At 41.8% G+C, this 24,302-nt stretch overlaps 1 protein-coding gene across 4 annotated transcripts in view; it reads left to right on the top strand.

Moving 5' to 3' along the window:
• Positions 1-24,302, top strand: part of LOC121293710 — a 62,292-nt gene that overhangs the window by 26,586 nt on the left and 11,404 nt on the right. For all 4 annotated transcript variants that reach the window (XM_041216904.1, XM_041216901.1, XM_041216903.1 and 1 more), the window contains exons 3-4: positions 3,985-4,078; positions 6,453-6,502. In XM_041216904.1, the coding sequence (XP_041072838.1) occupies positions 3,985-4,078; positions 6,453-6,502 (144 nt within the window). The remainder of the gene's footprint in view (positions 1-3,984; positions 4,079-6,452; positions 6,503-24,302) is intronic.

The following is a 24,302-nucleotide window of genomic DNA, read 5'->3' as shown; positions in this document are numbered from 1 at the left end:
GTACCCTCCAGTTATGATGCCTGGAGTGCAGAAATTACAGACTGATATGTTGCTAAAGTGTCACAAACCTATATCTGGTTGCTCATGAGCAGCAAGGGGCATGCAAAATGACAGTCGATCATGCCAGAGTGAGATGGAGACTGAGTGAGTAGCGAATTAGGTTTATGTGGTTAATTCTGTTAATTCCTTTTTGAGGTTTCAACTATAGATTAAGAATCAAGATCTAACATAGTGCTAACTTTCAAGTTAAGTTAGTTTGTTAAGTAAAGAACTGCCTGGAGTGGCAGCCATATGTCAGTCACCTGAAAGCAGTTGGTTCAAGTGGTGTTAATTACTGTAACAGGAAGTTAAACTAGCTATAGGCTCAGCAGAGGGACTACAAAAGATACAGGCTTTTCAAACTGCATGATCAGTACAGGGGCGCATGAGGAGACAGGCAACTACGCTGGAGTGAGACAGAGACTAAGTGAGTAGCGAAGTAGGTTACACGGGAATTCAGTGCACGGGGGAAAGAAGTGTAGTATACATAGGAATTATTCTAAGTTAATTAAGTGAGTAAGTAAATTAAGATAACTAAATGACATAAGCAACAATGGCAGGACAGGTGTTATGTTGCAGCTGTGGAATGTGGAAGCTTTTGGACGCCAAGGCAATCCATGACAAACACACCTGCAGGAAGTATAAGCAGCTAGAGGAATTCCGAATCAGGATTATTGATCTGGAAGCTGAACTACAGACACTAAACAACATAAGGGAGGGGGAGAAATACCTGGACACTTGTTCCAGAAGACAGCCACGCTTCTTAGAATAGGGTTATTTGTTTTGGACAGCAGTGAGGAACAGGAGGTTGTGACCATCAGTGAGGCAGGTAATATGATCGAAAAGACAGTAGTGGAGGAGCCTCAGACTTTGTAGTTGTCAAACAGGTTTGAGGTGCTCTCAACCTATGTGGACGAAAGCAAGGTCTGCAAGGTGGATGAGCATGGTGGCCATGATACCATGGTATAGGAAGCTGTTCGAGTTGGGGGAGCAAATGGGAATATAGTGGTAGTAGGGGACAGTATAATGAGGGGGATTGACACTGTTCTCTGTAGCAAAGAGTATGAGTCCAGAAGGCTGTGTTGCTTGCCTAGTGCCAGGGTTCAGGACATCTGTTCAGGGCTGGAGAGGAACTTGCAGTGGGAGGGGCGGATCCAGATGTCGTGGTCCATGTAGGTACCAGTGACATAGGCAGGACAAGGAAGGAGGTTCTGTATAGTCGTTATAGGAAACTAGGTACCAAATTAAGAAGCAGAACCTCAAGGTAATAATCTCTGGATTATTATCTGAGCCACATGCAAATTGGCATAGGGTAAATAAGATTAGAGAAATTAATGTGTGGTTCAAAAACTGGTATGGGAGAAGTGGGTTCCAGTTTGTGGGGCACTGGCACCAGTACTGGGGAAAGTGGGGACTGTACCGTTAGGATGGTCTACACCTGAATCGTGCTCGGATGTGTGTTCTTGTGAATTGCGTAGCATTCATGACAAAAGTAAATGAATTTATAGGGCACATTGAAGTTAATAAATATGATCTGATAGCCATTATGGAGACATGGCTGCAAGATCACGTATTGGGTCCTGAATATTGAGGGATTTATAACTTTCAAGAAGAATAGGAAGCTAGGTAAAGTTGGAGGGATAGCACTGATGATCAAGGATGGCATTTGTGCACTAGTTAGAGATGACCTTGGTTCAGGAGTTCAGGATGTAGAATTGGCTGGGGTGGAGATGAGGAGTAGTAGGGGAAATAAGTCGCTATTGGGAGTGGTCTACAGGCCCCCTAACTAACCATAATTTAGGACAAAGTATACAAGAAAAAATATTGGGTGCTTGTGATGAAGGGACGGCAATAATCATGGGTGATTTTAATCTGCATATGAACTGGAAAAATCAAATTGGCAGCAGTAGTCTGGGTGAGGAGTTCATAAAAGGCTTTCGAGCTAGTTTCTTAGAGCAGCACATTCTGAAACCAACCAGAGAGCAGGTTATATTAGACTTGGTGTTGTGTAATGTGATGGAATGAATTAATGGCCTCAGTGAAGGCACCCCTAGATAGCCGCGACCATAACATGATTGAATTTTACATCCAGTTTGAAAGGGCGAAGAGTGGGTCTAAGACTAGTATTTTAAACTTAAATAAGGGCAACTATGTGGGCATGAAAGCTGAGCTAGCTGAAGTGAATTGGGATGTTAGGCTAGGGGATAGATCAATAGAGAAGCAGTGGCAGACATTTAAGGGGATATTTCTGAATACTCAGAATAAGTGTATTCCTACTATTAAGAAGAATTCTAAAGGGAGGACCTACCACCTTGGTTAACTAAAGAAGTTAAGGAAAGCATCAAACTTAAGGAAAAGTTACAAAACTGCAAAGATAAATAGCAGGTCAGATGATTGGTCAGAATATAAAGAATGGCAGGGAATGTCTGAAAGATTAATCTGGAGTAATAAATGTATGAGAGGAAGCTAGCTAGAAATGTAAAAATGAATAGCAAGAATTTCTACAGGCATTTAAACAGGAAAAGAGTAAGTAAAGTCCTCTAGAGATTGAAAATGAGAAGTTGATAGATAATAAGGATAGGGCAGATGGAATGAATAAATATTTTGCTTCTGTCTTCACTATGGAGGGCATAAAAACATCACAGTAATAGCTGTAAGTCAAGAGGTGAAGGAGAGAGGGGAACTTGGTGAAATTATGATCACTAGGGAAGTGGCACTGAGCAAACTGATGGAGCTACAAGCTGATAAGTCTCCGGATCCTGATGGACTTCGTCCTAGGATCTTAAAAGAGGTGGCCAATGAGGTAGTAGAGGCGTTGATGTTAATTTTCCAAAATTCACGAGATTCTGGAAAGATTCCATCAGAGTGGAAAGTAGTAAATATAATTCCTCTATTCAAGAAGGGAGGGAGGCAGGAAACTATAGGCCAGTCAGCTTGATGTCTGTTGTTGGGAAGGTGTTAGAATCAATCATTAAGGAAGTTATAGCTGGACACTGAGAAACTCAAGGTAATCGGGAAGAGTCAGCATGGTTTTGTGAAAGGGAAATCATGTTTAACCAATTTATTGAAGTTCTTTGAAGGAGTAACATGAGCTGTGGATAAAAGGGAGCCTGTAGGCGTGCTGTACTCGGATTTCCAGCCAGCATTCGATAAGGTACCACATCAAAGGTTATTGCAGAAAATAAAAGCTCATGATATAGCTCAAGTTCTGCTGAAGGGTCATGAGGACTCAAAACGTCAACTCTTTTCTTCTCCGCCGATGCTGCCAGACCTGCTGAGTTTTTCCAGGTAATTCTGTTTTTGTTTTGGATTTCCAGCATCCGCAGTTTTTTGTTTTTATCTCTGTGTTATCAGGGATAGATGGGAATGTGGAATTCGAAACACTCTTAATGAATGGTGTAGCAGGCTTGAATGGCCTACTTCTCCTATTTCATATGCTCACGTAAGAAGAGTTAACTGTGGAGAGCATTTCAGGAGGAGTGTTTACTTCCTGCAAATAGCTTTCTTGATGTATAGGCTTCCCCTTTTGCATGATACCTTTTTTGTCATTGTTGTGAGGGGAAAGTTTAAAAAGAGTTGCATCTTTTCAACGGGTCATGTAACTTGCATTATTTTCTGGAGGTTCCTCAATCAGATAAAATAATAGCGAAAATCATATTTTTTTAAAAAAAATCATATCCAGAGAGATTTTATAGGTTCTTACAGCACAGCTGGTTTTTTTTCCTTTCAGCATCAGGTATGGCATCAAGCAATTAAGGCATTCACACAAACCCTGCTGAGCCTTCCCATGAGGTTTCAAAGAGAATCAGTAAAATGGGTGCTTCAGCTGAAAAATAGTAAAATCTAGTTGTACTGTCCTGTAAGATTTTACCTAACATGTATTTGTTTTGATTTCTGTGAAATGCTTTTTATTTTGCCTTTCTGACGCTGACTTTGTTCCTACAGCTCTGTTCCATGTGTCAGAAAACCGGTGCCACTTTAGGCTGCTACATCAAAGGCTGTCCTCTTAAATACCACTATGCCTGTGCTGTAGATAGTAGTGAGTATCTCTTCAGTTATTTTTGATTATTGATTGTTCTATATCTACATCTGGAGAACTGAATACAACCATTTTGTTCCCTGCAAGTAACAGGCCTCACAGTGGTAATGCTTTCTGCATTAGAAAGGACATTGGTGATTTAAATTGATGAACACTAGTGCCATGTGTGCCAATAAAAGTAATTACCCAATTTAATTCTGGTACTACAATCATTTATTTATTTTCTGTTCCCGCAAATTTAAATAAACCAGAAATTCAAATTGAGAAATTGTATTAAAATGGCCTTTAGCGTAATTGGATTATTCAAATTAACAGGAAAGGACTGTGTATAATTTATTCTATTGTTCTAACTAATGCTCAGATTTGATGTAACTGGAGCTGGTACAGAGCTGAGTCAGTATTTGGTGAAACCCATTAAGCTATTTAAGATTAGTTTGAGGTACTGGGTTGTTGGCGCCTTGTTTAGTGTATTGGTACTCATATGATTCAGACAAAATTGTACTTAAGCCTATGTACTTTCATGTTGTGTGTTATACTCTTATGTGATGCTGTTAATTCATCCGCATTCCCATCATTCTCACCATTGCCCCATCAGCAATGACAAGCCACTGTTTTCCCCCAAGTGTTCAAAGTATTCTCTCCTGACACAGCCCCAGTTTGGGTGAATGAGCTTTGCTGTTGTACGGCTATCTATGGTGAGCATAGTATGATAATTTCATATCCCCATTGCACTGCACTGGAATCTTGGTGACAATGCTAATAAAGTTAATCAATCTGGTTAATTAAAAATTATTTTTTTGGGAGGGGATGGGTTAGAAGAAGAATTGAAAGGGCAGGAGGGTTGAAATTCTCTTCAGTGATACAGAGAAAAAAGCAATTAAAGCACAACCAAAGAGCTTGGTCCTGTCCTAAAAGGTTTTGCATTGTCCCAGTGGGCTGGTCAATGGTTAATGGGATCTGTCAGCCAATAGCATTTGATGCATTGGCTGGTGGATCCATTATCCCACTATTGATCTTTTGGTACTGAAGATTTCTCATGTTATGAAAATCTGTGGTGTCATTGCTTTTCCCCTCCCTTTTAAAAGGGGAGGGAAAGCATTGCAGGTAAGCACATCACCACATTAGTATACTAAAAACCATCCGTTACAACACAGCATGGGAGACCGATGATCGCCAGCAGTTTAGGGAGAAAAACTTCAGTTGCCTTCCCAGAATGAGTTTCACCATGATTATAAAGTCACCAAGTTAAATGGCAGCACAAAAACTAACAGCAATAGGACAATTATGTGAGACTCTGCTTATTTCCTATTACAATCCATGGAGACAGATAACTTTAAAAAGATATTTGAATTCCGAGGGACCAGCTTAAAGTAATTGCACAACAAGATTTCAAGCTTGAACTGATGTTAAACTGTAATAAATAAACTAAAAGCAACATCAACTAAATATTACCTAGTAGACAACTAATTCACTGAACTACAGAAAGGTACCCTTATTAATGTTTTAATGTGTCTAATAACCTCATGCTGCAGATATATACATTACAGCACACTTTGCATAGGATTTACAGGAAACAGGCCACAATCACTCCCAGCTTCCAACAAGTTCACATCTCCCCAAATCATAATGTCAAGTGAGCTTCGAAAGGCGCTTCCCTTATTGATTGGGACTGATTACCAACAGTAAGGCCTACTCCACATTTCTTCCTGGCGTTGCCAGGGCAAATCTTCTGGAGTCTTTAGAGTTCCATGGGATGCACTTCTTTGACTAGAGACCATCCTCCCTCTTGCATTCTGCCTGGTAGCTCGCAGAGGACCTACAACCTTCTCCTTTCTGCTGACCACACCAGCTGCAGCCTTTTGTCTCGTGAGAACCCCCTCCCTCCCTCCCTTCCCTTCCTTTCTCCCTCCCTCTACCCTCTGATCTTATAAAATCTCGCATTCTAAAGCACCTAGGTTTGTCCTCCCTTTTAAATGGAATTCTGATGTGATGCGCACTGTTATAGAAAGCAATACCATTGTCGTTTGTTGGTTCCAGGTGATGGAATCTTACATCACAAAAGGAAACCAGTGTGTTAGCTCTTTGAAAGAGCTATCCAGTTACTCCCAATTTTGGGGTTTTGGTTAAAAACATGAGAATAAAGTTGATAAATTACTTATAAAAACAAATGAGGTTGGATGTTGTGTTTACAGTGCAGGGGTCAGAATTAACATTACTTAAACACAAAATGGCGGAGCAGTCATTTCTGTCCGCTTATAGTGGTCTTGCAGTCTGTGTTTTGATTGTTAATTGTGTTTAAATTGATTTCTGCTTACATAAATTTGTAATTAAAAGTGAGGAACCTTTGATGACCTGCATTTGCTCTTTATTCCAGAATGTTTCCTAAATGAAGATAATTTCTCAATGAAATGTGCAAAGCACAAGGTATGACATTAGTACATCTTTTACCATATATAAATTGAGCATTGATTTTACATGTGTTCAGAGATAATATATTTATTTTATATCTTCTATATTATTTACTTCTTGTCTCTGAACCAGTATGTAATCAGATTCTGTCTGATAAAGATCACTATTTGAAATCCTTGCTGTTCTGTTTCTCTGCCACTAGATAGTAATAGAATAATTTGCAGTGTGCTTGTGAACGCTTGTTGTAAGTAAATGTTCTGTTCAAATTGTGAATTGCTCATCAGCGCTCACCATTCAGTGGGAAATTGCATGACAGCTTTGAGGATAAATAAAGTAAAGCAGAGTTGTTTCTCAATGCAGACAAATTTATGAAATCTTACAGATATATTGCACATTTAATGCTGAAATCTCCAGAGACTACCTTCACATTGTAAAACTTTGAAATATTTTTTCTTCTGTGCACCCATTGCATGAGTCCTGCAGTATATTTTTTAATGATATTTCTCAGGTAGGCTCAATCCTTGCTAATTTGTTGCAGGTTACTAAATACACAAAGAATAGTGTTTTGCTTTTCCCTGGCTGTACTTTGCTTTTCTCACCCAGTTGACTGGAGGTTACCTACTGATACAGTAACCAGCTGGTGTTTCAGTCAACATGCACTGCACTCACAATCCCTTTAAACATTACAAGCTCAAATTTTAAACAGGGGAACTCATGTGAATGGAGCACTTTTTGATTGGAACATCATCTGATGACCTCCTTTATCAACTGAGGGATCATTTCAGTGCATCAGGGCTGTGCTGAGGGCAGCATATCATCAAGAATCTGAGCAGCAGGACTCTGGGCAAGAAATGGCTTGGGGACTTGTTCTTGTACTGCAGTCAGTCCTACTCCACCAGTCTTCTGTAGTACTGATTGTGTGAAAAATTATATGACTGCTTTATTCAGGGATCCCTTGTTAAACAAAATATTATGCTTAATTTACAATGTGCAAGAGTTCATTATTTTTAAATAGCATGGCAATATAAATATTAAAAACAATTAAATATGTAGAGATGCTTTGTGAAAATGTCATGTCTAGGTTCAGATAATGAATTGTTCTTTGTTGTTTTATGATAACATTTGAATCACTTACTGAGATGGTTTCCCTGTGATCAGTTCCATTATTCTCCACGTCCAACAGAGACACCTCCTAACATTATTGTTTGCTAACTTTTATGTAATGCAGTAACATTGACCGTCTAGTCACCAGAAAGCCAGTCAATAAACAATGCTGTGAAACTGACTTGTCATTATTTAGACAAGTTTTGAAATAAACAGCAGTGTAACTTCAGTTTTCACTGGAATTCCGTATCTGCAGATATCTTTAGCCAGTCAACAATGTGTTGAATTGTTGCTGTGAAACATGCCATTCAGAGCTATACATTATTTTAAATTTAATATATAGTCTGGTTGCAAATCCTGTCTGCGTCCATGTTGAGGTATACTTAACAGGCATTGTGGATTTTTTTGTAGAGAGAGGAGACAAATCTGTGCTTGATGCCTTTATTCAAAACGCAAATAATTTTCTGCCTCTCCCTTTAAATTTTTTTAAACTTTGTTTCAATCATTATCGCAATGTTCCCCTAACAAATGACATTTAATCTCTGTTAAAGGATGAACTTGGTACAAAATTTACTGTTTAGAATATTAAAAAACTGGAAAAACCACTTCAAAATCAGAATCAAAGTATTACATGGACAGTGAATGCAGAAATGCTTCTTCAGTGGAATCAATTTGCCACCATTTTATGATTAATGTGACAAATTCTCTTATTTCTTGGAATAGTTAACTGGTTTGCCTCCATGAAACCTGCAATTTTTTCTGTTGACCTACCACAATTTTATAGTGAGTGATAGGCTGAAGTGCTACATTGTTTAAGGTGCCATCTCTAATGAGATTTTAACCCAATGCCCTGTCTACCATCCTCGAGTAGACATAAAAAAATCTGACTAGAGAAGAGCAGGGAGTTCTCCTGTTATCGTGACCGTTTCTCTCTCAAGTAACAACATCAGAAACAGATTACCTAGTGATTCATTTATTTGTTGTTTATGGGATCTTGCTATGTGGCAGTTGCCTATCTAACAACAGTGGTTACATTTCACTGCATTGGGATGCCCTGAGGATACGAAAGGTATTATTTATCAGTGAATTCTTTTTATTATCATAAGGCGTTTGTTGTGATATTGCGCAGTTGTTCCAGTGAATTTGTTCATTTCCTTTGTGCTCATTTTTAAACACGTGTTCGGCTCCTTAAGGATTAATTTCTAGCTAAAGTCTAGCTTTCTGCTGTTTGGGTTGGGAGAAATTGGTTTTATTCCAGCTTTAAAACAGGGGTTATACAGGCTCTCTGAGCAGTTGCAACTAGTTAATTAAGTAACTGACTTAAACTGGTTTTCAGAAGCTTGAACGAGGGAGCATAAAAATAGGCTGTCTTCAGTGCTGCCTTGCCTGCACTGGAGCGCTGCTTTGGCCTGCATTAGAGTGCCGTTTGGTGAGTGAGGGAGTTCAATGACGAAGGGAAGGAGGTGCTTCTTTCTTTTTTTACCTTTCTTCAGCCACCAGTAGCTGCTACAGGTGAAGAAGCTGACTGGGGAGTAACTGGTCAGTTATTCTACTACTTCTAATTGTAATATAGTTTATAAAGTTATGGTATGGCAGGAGAACTTGGCTGAGTGGAATGTGTATCCAACAGTACGTGGGAAGTCATGGACGCACTATGTATCATCGATGAACACACCTGCAGGAAGTGTCACCGGCTGCAGAAGCTTGAGCCCTGGGTTTCAGACCTTGAGTGGGGGCTGGAGTCACTTTTGTGTATCCGTGAGGCAGAGAACCACGCGGATAGCATGTTTATGGAGGTGGTCATACCGCAGGCTAAGAGCTTGCAGGCAGAGAGGGAATGGGTGACTGTCAGGCATTCTAGGAGATCCAGGCAGGTAGTGCAGGAGTCCACTGAGACTATCTTGCTTGCTAATCAGTTTTCTACTTTGGATATTGGTGGTTATTTGGATATGGTTCCTCAGGGTAGTGCAGCCAGAGCCAGGTCTGTGGCACCGTGGGTGGCTTAGCTGCACAGGAGGGGAGGAAGAAGAGTGGGAGATCAATAGTGATAGGGGATTCCATAGTAAGGGGATCAGACTGGTGTTTCTGCAGCAGTAGACATGACCCCAGGGTGGTGTGTTGCCTCCCCGGTGCAAGGGTCAAGGATGTCACGGAGCTGCTGCAAGACATTCTTCTGGGTGAGGGTGATTAGCCAGAGATTGTGGTCTACATTGGTACCAGTGACATAGATAGGAAGAAGGATGAGGTCCTGAAAGCAGATTTTAGGAAGATTTAGAAAGGAAATTAAAAAGCAGGACTTCAAGAGCAGTGATCTCAGGATTACTCCCAGTGCTAGTGAGCATAGGAATAAGACGATTGAATATGTAGCTGGAGAATTGGCACTGGAGGAAGGGCATCAGATTTCTGAGCCATTGGGACTGACTCTGGGGCAGGTGGGACCTATACAAGCTGGATAGGCTACACCTTAATGGGACTAATATCCTCACAGGGAGATTTGCTAGTGCTGTAGGGGAGAGTTTAAACTAGTTGTCAGGGAGGTGGGAACCTGAGGAAAAGCTCAAATTATGAGGAAATAAAGTTGGTAACCGGAAGTGGAGAAGTGGCAAGTGAAATTAGAAGACAAGCAAAATGGTGAGCATCAACTAAGCCTAGATTGCGGAATAATGTCAAAAAGATTAAGTTAAGGGCACCCTACCCGAATGCACACAGCATTTGCATCAAGTTAGATGATTTAAAGGCACAAATAGAGCTAAATGGGTATGATCTAATTGTCATTACGGAAATGTGGCTGCAGGGTGACCAAGATTAGGAACTGAATACTCAAGGATATTCGACATTTAGGAAAGACAAGCAAAACAGAAAAGGAGGTGGTGTTGCACTGTTAATAAGGGATTGGATCATTACACTAGTAAGGGAGGATCTCAGATCGGAAGAACAAAACGTGGATCTGTTTGGATGGAGCTAAGAAACAGCAAGAGGCAACAAACATTGGTAGGAGTTGTTTATAGGCCACCAAACAGTAGTCGTAGTGTGGGGCATGGTATGAATCAGGAGATTAGAGAAGCATGTAGCATGGATAATACAGTAATCAAGGGTGACCAATCTCATATAGACTTGGTAAACCTAATGATTACTAATGCTGTGGAAGACAGTTGCTTGTGTATTAGGGATGGTTTTCTAGAGCAGTATGTTGAGGAACCAACTAGGAAACAGGCTATTTTAGATATAGTATTATGTAACATAAAAGGGCTGATTAATAGTCTTGTTGTAAAATAAAAACTTTAGGGATGAGTGACCATAATATGATTGAATTTTACATTATGTTTAAAAGTGAGGTAGTTCAATCTGAAGCCAGGGTGTGAGTTTGAACAAAGGAAATTTTGAAGGTATGAAGAGCAAATTGGCTGAGGTGGATTGGGAAAATACATTAAAAGGTATGACTGTACATATGCAATGGACAGTCATTAAATAATTATTACATAGCTTACAGCAATTATACATTCCTTTAAGGCCCCAAAACCCAAACAGAAAAGTCAGTCAACCGTGGCTGACAAAGGAAGTTAAGGATTGTATCAGATTAAAAGAAAAGGCCAGAAATAGTAGTAAACCTGAGGATTGGGAGGATTTTAAAATACAGCAGAGGACCAAGAAACTGATAAAGAAAGGGAGAATAGAATATGAGTATAAACTAGCAAAAAACATAAAAACTGACAAAGCTTCTATAGGTATGTTAAAAGGAAATGTTTGACTAAGGCAATGTAAATCCATTACAGACTGAGTCAGGAAATTTATAATGGGGAGTAGAGAAGTAGCAGAGAAGCTAAATGATTACTTTGTGCCTGTTTTCACCGAGGAAGATGCAAGAAATCTCCCAGAATTAGAGATCCAAGGAACTAGGGAGAGTGAGGAACCCGAGGCCTGTTAGGGCCTGAATAGGTGTTAATTACAATTTGAAGCTTAATTAGTGGTGAGTCAACTCAGCTCTATTTAAGAAAGGGACTATCTAGAAGCACACTACAGTGTGCTTGCACACGAACAGGAGAGAGAGCACATAATGAGTGGGGCACAGCCAGAGTGGGTATTAGCATTTTGGTGCAAAGCGGGAATTCGGTGCATAGGGGACGAGGTGCTCTTTGCATTTTTTCCTTGCTATCCAATTTCTTAAATCTTTAGAGCGTGCTGGAGCAGTAGAGGCTACAAGGGAAAGGAATCACTGGTAAGTAGTGGGTAAGGTATTTAGTACTTTAATCGCTTATTGTTTAAGGTCTTTTTGTGGTTTACAGTTTGTATATTCTACAGTAACGAAGATCAGGAAAGTGGGGCCAGAGAGTAATTGACTTAAAAGGTTTAATTTAAAGAGATAAGTCATGGCAGGAGCGCTCAAAGCCGTGGTGTGCTCCATGTGGGAAGTCGGGGACATTTCCAGTGTCCGGGACCAGCATGTGTGCAGAAAGTGGGTCCAGCTGCAGCTCCTGGAAGCTCGAGTTTCAGAGCTGGAACAGCGGCTGGGGACACTGTGGAGCATGCTCAAGTCTGAGAGCATCGTGGATAGCACGTTTAGAGAGGTGATCACACCACAGGTGAAAGGACTTGAGGAAGGAAGTGAATGGGTGACCACCAGGTAATCCAAGAGAAACAGGCAGGTAGTTCAGGAGTCCCCTGGGGTCCTGCTCGCAAATCAGTATTCCATTTTGGAGGCTGATGAGGGGACTGGTTCCTCCGGGGAGTGCGGACGGAGCCAAGCTTCTGGCACCACAAGCAGCCTGTCTATAAAGCGGAGAGGAAGGGAGGAATAGTAATAGGGGATTCTATAGTCAGGGGAACAGATAGGTGCTACTGTGGCCGTCAATGTGACTCCAGGATGGTATGTTGCCTCCCTGGTGCCAGGGTCCGGGATGTCACTGAACAGCTGCAGGGCATCCTGAAAGGGGAGGGTGATAAGGCAGAGGTCATAGTACATGTTGGTACTAATGACATAGGTAGAAAAAGGGATGAGGTCTTGCATCAAGAATTCAGGGAGTTAGGCAGTAGACTAAAAAGCAAGACCTCTTGGGTTGTAATCTCTGGATTACTCCCAGTGCCACATGCTAGTGAGCTCAGAAATAGAATAGCGCACATGAATAAGTGGCTTAAGAGTTGGTGCAGGAGGGAGGGTTTTAGATTCCTGGATCACTCGGACCATTTCTGGGGAAGGTGGGACCTGTACTAGCAGGACGGTCTACATCTGAACCAGAGCGGGACTAACATCCTTGCGGGCGGGTTTGCTAGTGTTGTTGGGAGGAGTTTAAACTAACTCAGCAGGGGGAGGGGACACAGAATGTTAGCAGAATCGGGACACATCATAATACAGTAAAACAATCAAGTCAGAGGGAGTACAGCTGCATTAAGCTTCAAGGGAGTAAGGCAAGGCTGGATGGCCTCTAATGCCAGGAGTATTACAGGTAAAACGGATGAGTTAAGGGTGAGGATTGACACGTGGAATTATGATATAGTAGCCATCGCTGAGACGTGGTTGAGGGAAGGGCAGGATTAGCAGCTCAATATTCCGGGAGGATAACCAGGGAAAGAGTAGGACCCATAAGGGACTAAGGGGGAAATCCATGGGTGGAGCTAGAGGGCATCGCTAGAGTGTTGAATGAATACTTCACATCCGTCTTCACCCAAGAGAATGAGGATGAAGGTATCGAACTCGGGGAGAGAGACTGTGAGGTTCTTAAGCAAATTGATATAGGGAGTGATAAGGTATTGGAGGTGTTGGCAGGCTTAATAGTGGACAAATATCCAGGTCTGGATGATTTGTATCCCAGACTGCTGAGGGAGGCAAGGGAGGAGATCGCAGGGGCTCTGACCCAAATTTTTAATTCCTCCCTGGCCACGGGGGAGGTGCCAGAGGACTGGAAAACAGCTAATGTGGTTCCGCTATTTAAGAAGGGTTGTAGAGATAAGCCAGGGAACTACAGGCCAGTGAATCTCACGTCAGTGGTAGGGAAACTATTGGAGAAAGTTCTGAAGGAGAGTATCTACCTCCACTTGGAGAGGCAAGGTTTGATCAGGGATAGTCAGCATGGCTTTGTCAGAGGGAGGTCATGTCTAACAAATTTGATTGAATTTTTTGAGGAGGTGACTGGGTGTATAGATGAGGGTAGTGTAGTTGATGTAGTTTATATGGATTTCAGCAAAGCCTTTGACAAGGTCCCACATGGGAGACTAATAAAGAAGGCAAATGCACATGGGATACAGGGTAATTTGATAAGTGGATTCAAAATTGGCTTACTTGTAGAAGACAGAGCGTGATGACAGAAGGATGCTTTAGTGACTGGAAGCCAGGGTCCAGTGGCATACCACAGGGATCTGTGCTGGGTCCCCTATTACTTGTCATTTATATAAACAACATAGATAACTGTGTGGGGTAGGATTAGTAAGTTTGCGGATGACACAAAGATTGGCCAGGTGGTTAACAGTGAAGTTGAGTGTCTTGGGCTACAGGAAGATATAGATGGGATGGTCAAATGGGTAGATAAGTGGCAGATGGAATTTAACCCTGAAAAGTGTGAGTGATACACTTTCGAAGGAGTAATTTGACAAAGAAGTATTCAATGAATGGCATGACACTAGGAAGTTCTGGGGAACAAAGGGACCTTGGTGTGTGTGTCCATAGATCTCTGAAGGTGGAGGGGCATGTTAGTGGGGTGGTGAAAAAGGCATATGGGACACTTGCCTTTATCAATCGAGGCATAGATTACAAAAGTAGGGAGGTCGTGTTGGAGTTGTATAGAACTTTAGTGAGGTCACAACTGGAATACTGTGTGCAGTTCTGGTCGCCACATTATAGGAAGGATGTGATTGCACTGGAGGGGGTGCAGAGGAGATTCACCAGGATGTTGCCTGGGGATGAAACATTTGAGTTATGAAGAGAGCTTGGATAGACTTGGGTTGTTTTTGTTGGAGCAGAGAAGACTGAGGGGCGACCTGATCGAGTTGTACAAGATTGAGAGGTGTGGATAGGGAACAGCTGTTCCCCTTAGTTGTAGGGTCAGTCATAAGGGGGCATAAGTTCAAGGTGAGGGGCAGGAGGTTTAGGGGGGATGTGAGGAAAAACTTTTTTATCCAAAGGGTGGTGATGGTCTGGAATGCACTGCCTGGGAGGGTGGTGGAGGCTGGTTGCCTCACATCCTTTAAAAAGTACCTGGATGAGCACTTGGCACGTCATAACATTCAAGGCTATGGGCCAAGTGCTGGTAAATGGGATTAGGTAGGTAAGTCAGGTGTTTCTCACGTGTCGGTGCAGATTCGATGGGCTTCTGCTCTGTGATTGTGATTCTGAAGGAAATTTGTATGAGTAAGATGGTTGTATTGGAGAAATTAATGGACTGAAGGTTGATAAGCCCCCGGGATCTGATTACCTCCTTCTCAGAGCTTTGAAAGATGTAGCTATGGAGATAGTGGAAATTCTATCGATTCTGGAATGGTTCTGTAGATTGGAAGGTAGCAAATGTTACTCCATTATTTAAGAAGGGAAGGAGAGAGAAAACGGAGAAATGCAGACCTGTTAGCCCTACAGTAGTAGGAAAAATGCTAGAATCTATTATTAAGCTGTGATAAATGGACATTTGGATAATAATGATCTGATTGGGCATAGTCAACATGGGTTTATGAATGGGAAATCGTGTTTGACAAACCTGTTGGGGTTTTTTGAGGATGTTATTAACAGAATTGATATAGGGGAGTCAGTGGACATAGTACACTTGAATTTTCAGAAGGCTTTTGACAAAGCCCCTCACAGGAGGTTGGTTAGCAAAGTTAAAGCACATATAGGAGGTAATATACTGGCATGGATTAAGGATTGGTTAACAGGCAGAAAGCAGAGAGTAGTCTCATTCTCAAGTTGTCAGGCTGTGATTAGTGGGGCACCGCAGGGATCAGTACTCGGGCCCCAGCCGTTCACAATATATATCAATGATTTGGACGTGGGGACTAAATAATGTTTTCAAGTTTGTGGACGATATAAATCTGGGTAGGAATGTGTGTTGTGAGGAAGATGCAAAGCGGCTTCAAGGGGATTTGGACAGACTTAGTGAGTGGGAAGAACATAGCAGATGGAAATTAATGTGGAAAATGTGAGGTTATCCACTTTGGTAGGAGGAACAACTGTACAGAGTATTTCTTAAATTGTAAGAGATTAGGAAGTGTAGATGTACAAAAGGACCTGGGGGTCCTCATCAATAAGTCACTGAGGACTAACATGCAGGTGCAGCAGGTATTTAGGAGGGCTAATGGTACGTTGGCCTTTATCGCAAAACAGTTTGAGCACAGGAGTAGTGAAGTCTTGCTTCAATCGTATAGAAACTTGGTTCGACCGCACCTGGAGTAGTGTGTGCAGATTTGGTGCCCTTACCTGAGGAAGGATATTATTGTCTTGGGGGAGTGCAACGAACGTTCACCAGACTTGATCCAGGGATGGGGACTGTTTATGAAGAGAGATTAGCAAAACTGGGCCTGTATTCTCGAGAGTTTTGAGGAATGAGAGGTGATCTCATTGAGACCTACAAAGTACTTAAAGGATTAGACAGGGTGGATGCAGGTAAGATTTTCCACTGGTTGGGGAGTTTAGAACTAGGGGACACAATTTCAGAATAAAGGGAAAGCCACTTAGGACCGAGATGAGAAGAAATTTCTTTACTCAGAGGTTTGTGAACCTTTGGAATTCTCTACCCCAGAGTGCCATGGAAGCTCAGTCATTGAGTATGTTTAAAGTTAAAAGAGATTGACAGATTTTTAAATACCAGTAACATAAAGGGGATAGTGTGGGGAAAAAAGGCATTGAAGTGGATGATCAGCCATGACCATATTGAACGGCAGAGCAAGCTCAATAGGCTGAATGGTCTACTCCTCCTATGTTCCTACAGCTTAATGTTCCAGAAACACAGCAGTTTGCAGTGTTCTGAGGAGTGTTAGTATTTGCCTAAGGAAAACAAAAGTATTTTAAAAATCTTCAATTAAAAAAAGTTAAAGAACCTGCAGAAATAATTTAATTAAATTGCAACTTTTTTCATGGATCTAATATTCCAGAAACATGATGATGTCGAAATATTCACGTTTTCTTTTCAGAGAGGTCTTTAAGTTCTGTAATGTCTCAATACTATGTTCTTGCCATGAAAGTGTATGCAGCTTTTTCTAATAGATAGTAAGTTTGTGTCATTTCAATTCACTCCGTAGGTTCCAATGATTTTAAGAGAAAATTAATTTAAAACTTTGACTTCAGCATTTCTGGGAATCTCCCAGCAGATACACAATTAAAGAGGTTTTTTGGGGGAAAAAGAGGCCAGTTATACATGAATGTTTTGACATCATCGCATTCTTGAGCTACAGGGATTCATTTTTTAAAAAGTCACAAATAGTGAAATAATCTCTGCAGTTTTTAATATTTTTCTGTAAATCTGGAATGCTTTACAGTGTTTAGTATTTCTTTAAACAAAGCTCTATGTTAGAGAGTTTTGAGCTCCCATCTGATTTGTTTTTAATGGGTGGTGTCTAGCAAATTGGAAGTCATAATAAATGATTCCACCCTATATCCTATCGTTTTCAGGTCTTCTCGAAGAGTAGAATGCATTTTAACAAAAGCGTAATACTGAAATTAAAGCAGAGAAGACTAAAAACACTCAGCATGTCAGGTGGCAGGAGTGTCCTCCAACATCTTCCAATTCTAATGAAAGGCCATTGCCCTGTAATCTTTATTCTGCTTCTCTCTCCACAGAAGCAGGATGCATTTTAATTAGTTGTTTCAGTTGTTGTGCTTCATATGATGTATAAGCATTTTTATTACCATTTTCGTTTATTGAGGTGTAGGCAGTGCAATTATTTTCCTATTGAGTGGCCCCTCTGTCTTCACAATCTGTACATGCAACTCTATAGATATTTTGATTTCTCATTTTTCTTTTTGCTCTTTCACCCATATAACAAAGCAAGAAAATATGATCAGTGAGCATCCAGTTTGCAATGCAATGCAGTTTATAACAGATATATTGCGCGGAGTTTAATCCAGTGGACTGTTGTACTGTTACTTTGCTGGTACCTCGTGCAGAAACAGTTATACTATGCTGTCGTATTTGTAAGGTTTTAAGATATCCAGAGTAGTTTGGATGTACAGACCTTGAGTATTGCTGAAAAAAGAGACATTTTGTCAAAGATTTTCATCTTGCACTCATCAGGACAATTCACATGAATACCAATGTAAGGGAAAACAACAAGTTTATACTGCATGAGAAGAGAGTGCTGATTGGTTGGAAAGAAGACTTAGATGGTAGTTACAATTAAGAATACACCACTTGATGGTGACTGGCAGTTAACTGCCAAACATTGTTTGAAATTTAAACTAGGCAGCTTGGCTCTGATTGATCAAGGCATTGTGCTGAGGGATAAACTAGCAAATGGCTGTCACTTATTTTGAGTCAAGCTGCCTGGTTTAAATTTTAAACAATGATTGGCAGTTAACTGTCAGTCACCATCAAGTGGTGCATTCTTCATTGTAACCTCTACCATCGAAGTCGACTTTCCAACCAATCAGCACTCTCTTCTCATGCAGTATATATTTGTTGTTTTCTCTTACATGGGTATTTTTGTGAATTGTCTGATAAGTGCAAGACGAAAAGCTTCACAAAATGTATCTTTCTTCAGCAAGATCCGGAGTAATAGAACCTCAGGAAATGTATGATTGACAATGCATTATAATTTCTTTTGGTGCTGTTCATGGACTATTCAGAGGACTGGTTGGTGCATTAGACTTTAGGTCAGGACTCTGTGTTTGAATTCAGCAGCCTGATGAGATGAAAGTCTCCTCAGCGTACTGATTGCACATGAATAGTATTTGGGCTGTCTCCGGTGTGCATAATGCCACAACACAACAGCAACTCTACGTCAGGACCAATTGGCAATCTCGGTCAGAGCCAACTGAGATGGCAGATGTGAAAAATTATAATTTGTCATCTCTAGGTAAAAATCCTAAAGCTCCCTTTCTAACAATACCAAACAAACTGCAGTGCTCACAGAAGACCCCCAACCGCCATTTCAAGGACAAGTACAACACCAGTTTGCATTTATAAGCATGTTTAACATTTGACCGAAAGGTGGGTCAAAGAGGTAGGTTTTAAGGAGTATCTTAAAGGTGTGAAGCAAGGTAGAGAAGCAGAGAGGTTTAGGGAGGAAATTCCAGAGCTCTTATCCAAAGCAACTAAAAACACAGCAAACAATGGGGGAGCGATTAAAATCGGGGATACAGAAAAGGCCAGAATTAGGAGCGCAGATATTTCTGAAGGTTGTGGAACTGGAGGAGATTACAGAGTTAGGGAGGGGAGAGGCTATGAAGGGATTTGAAAACAAGAATGAGAAGTTTAAAATCAAAACGCTGCTTAACCTGGAGCCAATGTAAGTCAGTGAGCATAGGTGTGATGAGCGAATGTCCCCAAAAGTACCACCCACTCCCACCCCGAGACTATGTCCCCAAAAGGACCAGCCACACACACCCCCACCCAGAGACTATGTCCCCAAAAGGACCATCCACCCCCACCCCCACCCAGAGACTATGTCCCCAAAAGGACCACCCACCCCCACCCCAGGATTTGGACTCTATATTAAACCCCAGAGTAAGAAAATTATTGTTGAGAAATAACCTTATTGGCAAAAAGGACAATCACTAATTTAGAATGCAAACTAACAAAGTTTATTGGATAATAAAGCTTGATACATTTCACTAGTCGCAATATGGAACGATACAGCACATGTCAGTCTGTCTTTCCCGTGGATCCCAGGACTTTGGAGTCTTCTCTTCTTGGTTCCTTGGACTTGGTCTCTTGACTCTCGAAGTCCTTCAAGATTTTAGCTTAGCAAACTTAACTCTTAACATACATACAAATCCCTTTGCAGCTTTAAGACTTCAATTCTAGTGGATCCTTTTTTGAACTCTCAACTTCCCAATTTGCTTTAACTGCTGATGCTTCCAGTCCATCTTAACTGCTGAAGCTACATACTTCACAGCTGCCTACTGAATGTTCTCTCTCTCTGTGATGAAAACAGCTTTCTAACAAAAACTGTAGCTTGTCCAAAATGACTAAGGCTATACTTTACTACTGATTCTCTCAAGCTGGACTTTAACCGACAGCTAAATGGTTATATGTTGTCTATTCACTCTCTGTTAAGGTAATCACTTTAACCTTGGCAAACCTATCTATACTGGATCCACAGATTTCTGAAAATGGATTCTTGGAGCAGTCCTCAACCCTGTGACAGTTACTTTAGTCACTAATTAAGCCTAATACTGGGTTCTTATGGCGACCCCTCAGCCCTTGACAAATATCGACTGCCAAGTCCTATGCAAATGCTAACTTCTTGCAAGTGCCCTGCTCCTAACTCTCTCTCTCCTGACAAATGCCCCTTAGCAGTGACCTGTGACAAATGTTAACCTTTGGCTAGTGCAAAGATCTCCAGTGATGCACCTCTATTTTTCTATCCTTTACGCAGGTAGCTTTTCAACATTTAGCTCAATTATGTACACCAGTGTCAACACAATTAATGGCTTCTAACCAAATATTTGCGACGTTTGACCAATGGGAAGAGCGCTCTTAGCTTCCCCACAACAACCTAACCTTAATTTATATCTCTTCACCGGAGGTCGTCAGAACATCTAGTCTTCACACCATTCTTCTAGCTAATCAGTTTTGTAGCCTTGGTTTCCCTTCTAATTGCTAAACTATAACTTGTATCTTTTGACTGGAGGCCCTGGAACATCTAGTCTTCAGGTCAACTTTCTGACCAATCAGCATTGTAGATTTGGCTTCTGTTACTGCTAAGCTACAGTTAAGCTAGACTTGCTGGAGCCCAAATGTACAAATGTGTTCTAACTACAGCTCCACGTTCTTTCTTAAAGCTATATCACGGTATTTGACACGTAAAGAGGTGTCAAATTTAAGACTTCTTAACAATGTACTCCAATATTCACAAATCAATCCAATAATAAATAAAAATTAAGATTTTTCATTTCTAAGCTGATGTACAGTACAATTTGATAATTTAAGCCTTATTAATTGCACAAATGTGCCAACAGGATGAAGTCGAACAGACTTGGTGTGAGTTAGCATATGGGTAACGGAGTTTTGGATGACCTTTAAAGTTGTCAAGTCTAGAGGTAACAAAGGCATGGATGAGGTGGAGGATGAGTTGGGCAATATGACGGAGGTGGAAAAAAGTGGCTTTGATGAAGGTAGTGATCAGCAGCTCACCTTGGGGTCAAATACGACTCAAAGGTGAACAGTCTTGTTCAATCTCAGACAGTGCCCAGGGAGAGAGATTGAGTCAGCAAGGGAACAGAGTTTGTGGTGGGAACCAAAGACAATAGGCCAGATTTTCCATGCCCACCCGCCACTGGGATCATCTGGTCCTGGCAAAAGTCGTGGCAAGACCCGCCACTGGAGATTTGGCGTTTTGGCTGGGCCGCCAAATGTCCCACAGTGGGTCCTGCTATGACAGGCCGGAAAACCCTGGCCATTGTTTTTGACCTTCCCAGAGTTTAATTGGAGGGGATTTCTGCTCATCCAGTAGTGGATGTTGGGCAAGCAGTCAATTTAGAGATGGTGGACAGGTCAGGGGAGATGGTGGTGAGGCAGAATTGGTTCCATTAGGGTACTCGTGGAACCTGATGTTATGTTTCAGGATGATGTTGCCGAGGTGCAGCATATAGATGAGAAATGGGGTGCCAAAGAATGGAAACAGGTGAGTGCAGTATTAATCCAGCTGTTTGACAGTGGAGAAGCATTGGAGGATGGTGTGGCCAACTATGCCAGAGTCACAGGTCGTGAAGACGAGGAAAGATAGATTACCAGTCACATGGAATCTCATTTATACTATACTTTCATTTATGTTAGGAGTTGTTTCAGCATTGACAGAAACCCGATTGGAAGAATTAAAAAATGGGAAAGATGTGGTGTGGATTTGTGAAGCGACAGCACATTCAAAGACTGTTGGAGAGGAAAGTGACATTGGAAACAAGGTGGTGGTTTGCCATGATAAATGGGTCAAGGTTTATTTTTGAAGAGAGGGGTGATGACAAAATATTTTCAGGAAGCGTGATGGTACCTGAGGAGAAAGAGAGCCGTTAACCATATCAGCTAACATGGGGGTCAAGAAGGGTGTCCAACAGTTTAGTGGAAATAGAGTTGAGGCAGCAGGAAGTGGATCTCTGGACAAGATAAATATGAAGAGAGCATGACAGGAGGGAACCTGGAGAAAGGTCAGAGTTCAGGGCTAGTGTGGGGTGTATTGGGGTGCAGTGGAAACCCTTGGAGGAAGGTTGACCCCATGGGCTAGGGGAAAGAAGGGAAGCAGCAGAGGCAATTAAACAGATGGTATCAGTCTGAATGACAATGAAGTTCATGAGCTCCTGGCACTTCTTGTTCGAGGTGAGCGTAGTGGAGAAGGGAGAGGGGTTTAAGAAGGCAGTTTTCAATAGATAAAAGTAGTTAGTGGGAGGTTATCTTTACCATCCAGATGATCCTGGAATAGTGAACAGTTTCGGAAGACTGAACAGGCACCAATAGCACATTGTGGTCTAGTCGGGTCTGGCCACCTTATCCATCCTTGGACTTGAAAGGAAATGAGAGTCAGACCATGAGAAAGAGCAATGATTTCAATGGGGTCCAGGGCATCAAAAATAGATTTTGAGGGTGGGATTGAGCAGATCAGTAAGTGCAGAAGTGTTATGGTGGGTGGAGTGCAGAAGTTTTGACATTTGGGTTTTGATGGTACAGTTGTAAATGAATTGAGAGACAGTGTCTTCTTAGGATGGGAACAATTGCTGGCCTTGAAAGCGACACCCAGATCCCAATATCCCAAGAATGAACAAAAACAAATTGTATTGAATTTGAGCAAATCCATCAACTCATAATTGCCCACCTGTTGTCAGCTATATCTTGATTCTGTATTTATATATTACGTTACAGAAGGTGGGGTTGTTCTCCTTGGAGCAAAGGAGATTGAGGGGAGATTTGGTAGAGATGCACAAGATTATGCCAGGTTTGGATAAGGTAGTTAAAGAAAATCACTTCCCATTAGCTGATGATACAATGACTAGGGGACATAGATTTAAGGTTTTGGGTAAGAAATGCAAGAGGAATGTGAGGAAGAACTTTTTTACATAGTGAGTGGTAATGACCTGGAGTTTGCTTTGCTGCTTAGAAGAGTGATTAAAGCAGAGACAAGTAATGATTTTAAAAGGAAATTTGATGGGCACTTGAGGGAAATAAACTTACAGGGCTGTGTGGTAGAGCAGGGTAATGAGGTTGACTGGATTGCTCTACAGAGAACTGGCATGGACTCAATGGACCGAATGTGGTCACCTCTTTTGTCATAGTGATTCTGTAGATGAGTGCAGGAATAGACACAGTGACAGCAAAATAAAGTAAATTATGCTTTCCTGGGGAGTCTGAGCAAGTCAAACATAGGGGAAGCAGTGGCGTAGTGGTATTGTCAATAGTAATCCAGAGACGCAGGGTAATGCTCTGGGGACCTAGGTTCGAATCCCACCACGGTGCAATTAAAAACTAATAAAAGTCCATGAAACCATTGTTCTCTTCTGCTGTCCTTACCTGGCCTATATGTGACTCCAGACCCACAGCAAAGTGGTTGACTCTTAAATGCCCTCTGAAAGGGACACCCAGCATTGACCAAGGCACCAGAGATGACAACGGCAAACTCAGCCCTGTCGACCCTGCAAAGCCCTCCTTTGTGCCAAAATTGGGAGAGTCTGTATTACAGACTAGTCAAGCAACAGCCAGACATCGTCATCCTCACTGAATCATACCTTACAGATAATGTAACACCACCATCAACACCAATATGTCCTGTCCCACCGGCAGGACAGACCCAGCAGAGGTGGCGGCGGTGCAGTGATATACGGTCAGGAAGGAGTTGCCCTGGGAGACCTCAACGTTGTCTCCAGACTGAAGTCTCATGTGCAAAGAAACCTTCTGCTGATTACCACGTATCGCCCTCCCTCAGCTGATGAATCAGTGCTCCTGTTGAACATCACTTGGAGGAAGCACTGAGGGTGTGGGACTTCAATGTCGATCACCAAGAGTGGCTCAGTAGCACCACAGCTGACCCAGCTAGGCCGAGTCCTAAAGGACATAACTGCTAGACTGGGTCTGCGGCAGGTGGTAAGGGAACCAACAAGAGGGAAAAACATACTTGACTTCATCCTCACCAACCTGCCTGCCGCAGCTGCATCTGTCCATGACCGTATTGGTAGGAGTGACCACTGCACTCTCATTGTGGAGATGAAGTCCCGCCTTCACATTGTGGATACCCTCCATCGTGTCGTGTGGCACTACCAACATGCTAAATTTCGCAGATTTCAAGCAGATCTAGCAACTCAAGACTGGGCATCCATGAGGCGCTGTGGGCCATCTGCAGCAGCAGAATTGTACTGAAACACAATTTTCTGGCACGACATATCCCTCACTCTACCATTACCATTGAGCCAGGGGGTCAACCCTGGCTCTGTGAAGGACCAGGAGGGGATACCAGGAGCATCACCAGGCATATCTAGAAAAAAACCTATCAAGGTGTCAACCTGGTGAAGCTATAAACACAGGACTACATGCATGTCAAAAAGCATAAGCAGCAAGTGATAGATAGAGCTAAGTGATCCCACAACCAACGGATC

Source organism: Carcharodon carcharias, chromosome 22 (assembly GCF_017639515.1).
Source record: "Carcharodon carcharias isolate sCarCar2 chromosome 22, sCarCar2.pri, whole genome shotgun sequence".
In the NCBI taxonomy this organism is placed as follows: Eukaryota; Metazoa; Chordata; class Chondrichthyes; order Lamniformes; family Lamnidae; genus Carcharodon; species Carcharodon carcharias.
Note: the sequence above shows the minus strand (reverse complement) of the source record. Positions and strands in the feature narration are given on the sequence as shown.